General features: G+C 36.0%; 1 protein-coding gene across 3 annotated transcripts in view; it reads right to left on the bottom strand.

Annotated features, from left to right (window-relative positions):
- Positions 1–10,000, bottom strand: part of insc (inscuteable) — a 496,177-nt gene that overhangs the window by 51,213 nt on the left and 434,964 nt on the right. For all 3 annotated transcript variants that reach the window (XM_068384630.1, XM_068384646.1, XM_068384637.1), the window contains exon 2: positions 6,861–7,840. In XM_068384630.1, coding sequence (XP_068240731.1) covers positions 6,861–7,840 — 980 coding nt within the window. The remainder of the gene's footprint in view (positions 1–6,860; positions 7,841–10,000) is intronic.

A 10,000-nucleotide genomic window follows, 5' to 3' on the forward strand; every position in this document is an offset into this window, starting at 1 on the left:
GAAAAGAAAAAGAAAAAAAAAATTCTTAAACGAAAATTTCAATCTTGCAAAGCTAAATTCCCTTTCGTGTAACATCGTTCGCACTAAAGCAAGACTAAGTAGCATTTCACGGATATTTACGCGGAACCCTTCGTCTACTTGTTTTGCATCTCATTTTGGGTTACTTGTAGGAGTGAACGGCTGTTATGCAAAGTACACACAGGTGCCGGAATGTAAACAAATCATCGGGTTCCCTGTGAGGGGGACTTTCTTCCTTTCATGTTCCATCTCGTCATGCCTTAGCTGGTGCACTGAACTGGTAGTGTTCCTGTGTCCGACCGATTTTACTGAGAAAACTAAGATTTAAGTTTATTAAAGAAAAAATTAGAACAGAAAATATGAAAGCTTCGCTCCTGGTAATGTTCTTTATAAATTATCAGCTTCATCATCAATATTATTTATGAAAAAGTAAAACTGAATCCTCCGCAAAGAGCTTAAACTTTGCTCTATGCCACTGCAATAATAGGATTGGGCTTTGTACCTTACCCTGTGGAACTTCTCTTCTTAATGGTTCATAAGAGGATCGCCGGTCCGTACACAATACTTTTGATCAATACCAATGTATGGTAAATAATTTAGTAGTAGTTCATGCATAACTGTATCAAAAACATAATCAAGATCAAGTAAATTCAGGATATCACACTTGCCGTCATCCAATGTTTCCAAAAGATAATTTACAACAAAACATACTGCAATCTCAGTAAAATATAGCTGTCCGTATTCTGAATGACTAACTATTCAAAATCATATAGTCTTTCATTACTGACATGAAGGAGAAATTCGATGTAAGTCTGTATGGACTCAAGTCCTGGTAGTCGAGAACATCTTTCTGAGCAAGAGTAATTATAGTCTAGTCACTTATTTGTCAGATATAGAACACTTATATACGGCAATATTAACTTCTTTTTTTTTTTTTTAAATTTTGTGTTATGCTTGGAAAAATTTATTTTCGTTACAGGTTCATATATTGGCATCAGTTCAATTGCACAGTTCGTTTACTTGTCTTCTTAATAATTCTGATAACATTATCGGACTTTCTGCAAGACACATATGTATTCGCTATTTTATCTAAAAATATAGAAAATTATCAGGTAATACTTGGTTATTATCACTATCCATAATTTTTCTTTCACTTTAATTTTTTTCTTTTTTTTTCACTTCCTTTTCAAGACGACGTTATAACTCCTTCATGTCTGTATCCGCTTCCCAAATCTAATCTTTATAAAATGTATTAGTTATAACGATTTTATACTCTCTCCATGCACTCTCAGTTATTACCCAACAGCACTTTCCTCCTTTCTCTCTCTCTCTCTCTCTCTCTCTCTCTCTCTCTCTCTCTCTCTCTCTCTCTCTCTCTCTCTTTTTTTTTCAAAATTTCTCCACTGAACCAGAGAGATTTGTCCCTAATCATCATAGTGTTTTCCATCGACGGGGATTTGCTATCATATTGATTTCTATTCACCCGATTGTTAACAGCTACAAGCCAGTCAGCGAGCAGAGCATATTGATCGCAAGTTACTATGACCGGAGGAAATACCAATACCACCATTTATTCTTCGTCACTTCTTAAACGAACACACGGAGGAAAAAATAATTTACTTATCAAACTTATTTTCTTTATCACCCTGATTTTCAGCAATCTTTAGTTATACGTTTATGTACTGAAAAATGCACATTTCTCCTGCACACTTACGTATTTAATCTCTTAGAACCACATCTAAAGTAAGCTCAATCAAAATTGTTGCACAAACAACATTGTTAAACAATTGATATAATTCTAGTGGTTCACCTAAGTTCACTTTAGGGTTGTGGTAGCCTATAAGACACGTCCCTGCCTGGCGATCTGCTGGACAAGGGTTCAAGACCCTCTAAAGCTCGATAGTTTCGTAAAGTGCCTGTAACTTCACCATCCTTGTCAGCTAAAGATAGGGGGCGTTTGTGGGAAGCCTGTAGGTCTACCTGCGGAGTAATCAGCAACCATTACCTGGCCCTCCCTGGTCTTAACTTGGGTGGAGTTATTCAACCAAAGGTTTGTTGTTACCATGTCAAGCATCTAGAAGTATACCAAACTCCTCAATAATACTAAAAAAAATTATGTTTGTTATTGGAGGCCTATAACCTACAACTTACCGTTGTTTTATCGAATTTGGATTTTCTTAATTAATGTTTGACATTGAAATTTGCGCGTTTATAATGACATTGACAAAACAGATTTTCCTATATTCTTCTGGACTACTCATCCTTTAATTACAATATACAAATTACAGATTACATATAATCCTCTCTCTCTCTCTCTCTCTCTCTCTCTCTCTCTCTCTCTCTCTCTCTCTCTCTCTCTCTCTCTCTCTCTCTCTCTCTCTCCGAATTACATTTATGTTTTTTATCAGAGGCTAATACTAAATCTGCATTAACGCTCAAAATTAACAGTTATTCAACGAAAAGTCAGAACACAATTCCTTTTTGAAAACTTGGTTACTTCGCTAATCTTGTGAAAAAGGTGGGATACTTGTGGTATGAAATTGTATACAAACTTTCTTGTAACCTGTTAATTCAGAGCGGTTGAAAAGAGAATCAAATGCTATGGACCACGACACTTACATCCAGGTGTGATTGTCAGTGTGGTAGTTGTAATACAAAAGATTTTAGCAGGAGGTGGAGGAGAACAACTTCTGCAAGCGGAAGGTTTTTGAGGAAGGTTTAGGAACAGCACAATGACTGGCATTATAATAGCCAAAGACGACGCGGTACTACAGTCTGGTGTCTGTTTTGGATGCAAGGAGTAGCGTCTTTAACAAACTAAGATGCCCGAGAATATTTATAATATAAATCCAAATATATAATCAGCATTTAATAAACGAATTGTAAAACATAGGACGAAGACGAAATGAAATATGATTGGCAAAAAGATAGAGCACCAACCAATTAAGGATGCACAAATGATAAAAGAGGTTCCAATTCTTCACAACGGAGATACCAAAATAACAAACGACGAGAGATGTAAGTACGTGGCTCTTAAAGCAACAAAGATGGCCACTGCATCTCATCACAGCAGGGGAACTAGATCAGGTAAGACGTGGGGTTGGACCTTGAGTAACGGGGGTAAACTTTTCGCATTCGGTATTGTCACTTTTCAATTAATTTTCATTTTATGTAAAGATGTAATTTCATATCGTCTGTTATCTATTGTGCATATATTCCTAAATAAGATATTAAAACAAATCTATAAAAATAATTATTAATATCTTTACTCTGGTGCTGTTACTACAAAACGAACACTTGGTCTTCAAGCACGCATATTTGAGATAAACTTCTGAACAGTATACCGCATATCCCAGATTGTTTGTTAAATCTTCCCTCAATACCAGGACACTCCACAACAATTAATTCTGTCACTACTTATAAGACTTAATATGTGCACACTAACGGGAAATATGTTTATTTTTATTCATAAAATCATAATTATCCATGAGACAATTTGCAATATCCGATTTCACAGTGACACAATTCGGGGCATCAACATAAATTTTTGTGACCAATATCCAAATCCTTGAACTTTCGCAATTGCTCCTAATGTTTAAAACTTGCCTTTTCTGTCTCATACAGAGGATACATTCGACAAAATACGAAGCACATTTTGTTTGTTTCATGGGTATTTTCATAATCATCGTAAAGTCCATAGGAATCTTTCTCACTTACATTATGTATATTCTTTTGAAATTAATTATCACATTTAAGAATTACGCGGCAGTTCGAATTCCTAGAAAAAAAAAACACAAACAAATAACTTTTACGCCAAAGAAAATCTACCATTCTGGTATACTATTTCAAATTCATTGGATGTCTCCATCGCCTATTCTTACTTTCCACCAGACCTTACATCTCCCAAGGTACAAATTATGAACCAGCATGAAATGAAAGGTGACCAGCGAACACCTCTTCCTTGTATGGGCAGCGCATGACACTCGGGTTTTCGAGCGAAAGAGTGTGAATTATGCAAATGATATCTTCGGAGAAAAGAGAGGTGTGTTCTATAGAATGGGCAGCAGAGAGCAACAGGGTTCTTATGTTAACGTCTTGTTCTTCCATGGGGAAAAGGGTACAAATCATATAATGGTATCTGTTTGACAACAATAAAAGGAAGTTTTTTACGAACATCTCCCACCTATACGGTATACATAAAAAAGCAGTTTTCTCTAATATGAAGTAACTCCAAGGGTAAACAAACCAGCGATCAAAGCAACATTCATTAAATACTGAAGTGGATGATCCCCCTGTGCAAGAAACTTCTATAATTGTACAGTTTCTGTTTCACATACGTACATAAAACTCCTCAGTAGCGCATTCAAATCAGTGCCTCCTGGCTTTAAAAGCAGTTTCTTTCCAAAACACCTTTCACCCACATATCCTTCTATTCTTTAGCCTTCCATGCTTCCTCCGCCAAACACTTCCGAAAGATGCACTCTTTTCATTAACTTTCCTATCTTCATGTCTTCCATATAATCAAACTGTCTATAAGACACTGGTTTATTGTATCGTCTAAGTTCATCGTTTTACAACGCCCACCCTTTTAATATTTCTTGCCAAATATATGCTATGCAAAGAATTCACCTCAATTGGTTCAACCTTTATCCTTTCGTATGCATGAACGTCTAATTTTCCTTTCCGTAAAAGACAGTTGGCTCAACAATTTCTTCCTATATTTACATTTTGAGTTCCATACATAATTCAAGTCTTTCCAAATTTTCACATACATATACCCTAACTATTTTCAGCCATTTTTGAGTCTACTCCTGTCTCCTTGGTCCACCATCAATTACAATTAAAGTATCAACGGCTTCCATTCTTCCACCATTCCGATTAATATTCACTCGTGCATTTTACTCTTTTTCATTTGCCTCATTACTTCAATAATTCTCACAAATACTGTACCCGTATAGTAGTCGCAGGTTTTTGTTTTGTAAAATCTATATTTTTCATATATTTGCCTTCCATTTGCCTGTTCCCACAATTGGCTCACTTTTGCAGGAATGATGAATAAGGACGATGGTAGCCTACGCGACTTCCCTTCCATTTGCCTGTTCTTGAGCACAGTGTTAGCTGGGTTGCACTTGGCGGGTTGTGCCCAAGAATAGATAGTCGAAACAATTTTACACTACATAAAAAAACTTCGACGACTACAATACTCTCAAATTTCTCCTCTTGCACACACTTCAGATTTCATTCTCTAGCTTATGCAATTTTACCTCTCCATTCCCCCAATCAATACTACGTCAACTGCGAACATCAAGCATCTTTCACAAAAATGTTCTTATCACACAACTTTCTTTCACTTTACTTTCGCATCACCCTATCAACAAAGATACTAAAAATACTGAATAGCATTGGAGACACAACTCTACCTTATATCAGATACCCTCTTACAAGTAGCCATTCATTCATATCTACAAATTCTAACACACTCCTAGATTTCATCATAAAGGCTTTACAGTTCTTTATAAATCATATCCTCTATACTGTACTTCCTCATTACACCCCACATGGTCTTATGTGATTCTATCAGTTCCTCGTTAATAAACTATTTGTCTTCATAACATTTACAGTAGCATTTTAACCCTTCCTCCTCTTGAATTCATCATACATAAACTATTTCCCTTTTCACAATGATATATATTAACTCACTTCAGTTCCCTGTACATTATCTAAAAATATATCTTCCTTACCATTTTCTCTTGCTTAGGTACAATTATTATGAATATTTTTTTTTTTCGTTAAGAATCAGATTTCCAAGAATTACAAAGTTTTTTTAGAACATATACTGCCACGACTCTCTCCAATATCACGCTTAACATTGAGCAACTACGTAAGATTGGCTAAATCCTATTGCATTCTGGTTATGTTGTTACGCATAAACACAATCACTCACATATGAACTTACACATCTTGAAGTATTCACATTTTTTTAAACGAAATGATCGGTGGTTATAAAAACTTAATGTTACGCATGCTAAATCGCCAAACACCCATGTAGAGTAAGCAATAATGCAGTTACTAAAAAGTTAATTTCATACCAATGTAATATTTACTAGATGTACAATTTTACATTCATTTGTAATATTGTTATCATGTTTAAGTTATTAATGTACTTGACTCCAGATATCATTTTTTTAAATGTGATTCAACTAAGGCTGTATACTTAACAAAAAAATCATCACGTATACCTTTTGCTTGTATGTTTATTCGTATAACCAACGCTCTGTAGTTATTCAAGAAGTTCACTACGGATTATGCCATATCCCTTTTTCCTCTATATAGCCAGCGTGGGCTAATTAAAATCATTATTGCATGTCATGCCGAACTGCTATAACAAAATACGGTTCAAGTGAACAATAGAAAAGTAATTCACACGTCCTTTTTAGCTATCTTTTGTTAGCAGAGGGGTCACTACGATAACAGGAATTCAAAGGCGTGAAAACAACAACACATTAACTCAACTGTCTAAATATTGGTTAACTTCCTGTGATATGGTAGAATGCTCAGTTCTGCATCCACTGCGCATTCCTATTCAACAGGTTCCGAATTTTAAAATTTTGCAATTTTTCTTACTTTTATTTCGATCTTGGGGTTGGCTATGTGATAAATGACCATGTACATGTGATGAAAGCACTAAGTTTTCTTCGACTCTATTTTCAACGCTACTGACGAGCTGTTATAAGCTCATGTATCTAAGTTTTATCTTTAGAAATACCTACTAAAGATGTATGTCATTGAAAATTAAGTAGAAATGCATAACACAAAATATAAGATAAAAATTAACGACAAACCTCATTTCCTTTGCAATTGCTGATGGTTGCTCCCGATGCTCCTTTGCAATGCAAGGGGGCCAACGTTGTTCTACTCCTGACGCTTTTATGTCATCATCTGCAATGACATGGACCACATCCATGTGACTTTGCCTTCGTGACTTGTGACTCTGAGGCTGGATGTCCCCGATGGACCATCGACGACGAGATCTCGTATTAGCAGCTTGCCGCCGGGGATTCTCACTCTGAGCCTCAGAAGAGATTTTTTCGACACTGCTGCTACGTCTCTGTGGCCTTCGAGAATTAGACGTTCCTGCACTCGTGGTGCTTCTTTTCCTGATGGCACCTGTGCGTTTCGTAGTCACGGCATCAAGAACGCTTTTATGTTCTAGTTCCTCTGCCAGTTCTTCTAAACTCGCCATGCGGACCCTCTGAACAGCTTTAATATTGGCTTCTACTTGGCAGACCTCTGGAAGGCTCGAAATTCCGGGATCTTGGCTAATGTCAGGAACCGTATTATTCAACGTGACGTTTTTAGGCATCGTGACGATCTTATCGTTGAATAAGTGGGGGCTTTCGCCGAAGTAGATACGGGTGATGTGCTTTACGTTGGGTAAAGAAGACGAAGGGGAAGACTGATCGCCATCGTTATGGGCATTAGTAGACTCACCGGAGTCTGAGTATCCCGAGTCCTGCGACCTTTGAGAAGGAGATCCTCTAAGGGATCCCCGAAAAAACTCTCCAGATGCCTCTCCTTCCGGGGCTTCTTCTCCAGAGCTTAAAGCTTCCTCACCGATTTCATAGATTACTGGCTCTTTCTGGACATGAGGGCGGGACCAAAAATCTTTGGGTAAGCTATTAGCAGGCCAACAGCCGTTTTCTGAGGCATAGTATACCCTCGAACCCCCACGCTTGAAATGCTGTTGCAGAGGGGGTTCTTCTTTCAGGTTGTGACTCGGTTTCATTACTGAAAGGGATGCCATAGCCTCGTGAAGATGAACCTGCAAAGAATAAATGGAACTCATTAATGAAAAATAATCGGGATCAAATTTTCATATTGACAACAATAATAATGGTAATAATAGTGCTATAGTAATGCAAACAATAATATTAATTATGTAAAAGCAACAACAATCTAACCATTTAAAAATTATAAAATGGAAAAATATGCCAATGGAATACATTAGATTATTACATTCTTATAATAGGACTAAAAAATGTTCCTTTCAGAGCTGAATCCAGGTAAACTGTTAAGTTAATTACCCTCGCACAATAATTACCGTCTCCGCTCATTAATATGCACAACGCGCCTCTTGCTCTGAGTACTTCATCGTGCACCTCTTTACACCTGGTAACCTTTTTAGCTGCAGCAGCAAAGAATTACGAACATGAAATCTTTTCAGGTAAGAGAGAGAGAGAGAGAGAGAGAGAGAGAGAGAGAGAGAGAGAGAGAGAGAGAGCACCAATTTTGTTGTTATAGTTTTAGTTGATGAAATTCGTTTAAGCTGGCCGTGTCAGGTTGGAGTAAGCATGTTACAAGTTTAAACACCTATGTAAAGTATTACACAGGATCTACGGCTGTTTGTGTACAATCGTATGTAGATTTTGTCTATGTATGAAATATTAAAGATGCCTACAGTATGTGTGTTTGCGTACTGATTCTATTTATGAGTGCCTGTGAGAAGGTACAATCTTGTGAATGTCACAGCGACGATTATGGATGCAATTGAGAAAATATAGTTTCACCGCATGTCAGATACCACTATCAATTGCATCTGTATATATTTTGTGAAGTGCTTGATTGCAAGATTGTAGTGAGTGTGTCTTACCGAGACATTACTTGTCATGCATAAGCAACAATACTATTGGATTTTGTATGAGCAGCAACGTAACTGTATGTAGCTGTGAGAAAAAATTCTGTGAATATGCAGTATATATGTGCGTAGATATGGTCGTATCATATACATACTATCCATACATAGATATACACATACATTTATATATATATATATATATATATATATATATATATATATATATATATATATATATATTACTGAAAATATATGATTATGTGCACAAAATTCTTAGTATTTGTGACTTGGAAAAAAATAAAAGCTTTTATTACGACTGGAACTCAAGTTACTAGGAGACTGATAGATATTTTGTTTTCTGTTCGATAATTTGCCCATTTAACTAACATCACTTTTCAGTGGATGTCCATTTATGCCATTTTAAGCTCCCTGACACTTGAAACAATGGGTAATAATCATAGAAGTTTTCTTGACCGGGGATTCACCCAAATTTCAACAAATGTAGAGGTATAGAAGTATTATTGATTGTTATCATGCATTAGTTTAGAATTATCCCTTGTTAGTGTAAAATATTTAAGGATGTGTGTGTGTGTAAATACAAAGAAGAATGAGGTAGAAATATTGGCTTACGTGAAGAATAGATTAGAGTTCTTACGATGGTAATGACACGTGGAAAGAATATAGGATGGTTAAGTCTGTGAAAATCGTATTTACTTTAGAAAAGTAAGGATGGAAATACGAGAGGGAAGGAAAGGACTTGATATATACTATAGTGTGCGTTGGAAGACTCGACACATTGCTAATGAGACTTCTCTGCCGGTACTTGATAATACAATTATTATTATTATTATTATTATTATTATTATTATTATTATTATTATTATTATTATTATTACTATTATTATTATTACTTGCTAAGCTACATCCCTAGTTGGGAAACCAGATTGCTATAAGCTCAGTGAAGAAAGGAAACAAGGAAAAGTAAAATATTTTAAGAACAGTAACATTAAAATAAAATATTTTAAGAATAGTATCAACCTTAAAATAACTATTTCCTATATAAACTATCAAATTTTAACAAAACAAAAGGAAGAGAAATAAGATAGAATAGTGTGCCCGAGTGTACCCTCAAGCAAGAGAACTCTAACCCAAGAGAGTGGAAGACCATGGTACAGAGGCTATGGCACTACCCAAGACTAGAGAACAATGATTTAATTTTGGAGTGTCCTTCTAGAAGAGCTGCTTACCAAGAGGAAATTGGTCACTGAACAATTACAGTGCAGTAACCCCAGGGGCAAACAAGATTTTTTTGGTAATCTTAGTGTTGTCAGGTGTACGAGGACAGAG

Source organism: Palaemon carinicauda, chromosome 1 (genome assembly GCF_036898095.1).
Source record: "Palaemon carinicauda isolate YSFRI2023 chromosome 1, ASM3689809v2, whole genome shotgun sequence".
Classification (NCBI taxonomy): Eukaryota; Metazoa; Arthropoda; class Malacostraca; order Decapoda; family Palaemonidae; genus Palaemon; species Palaemon carinicauda.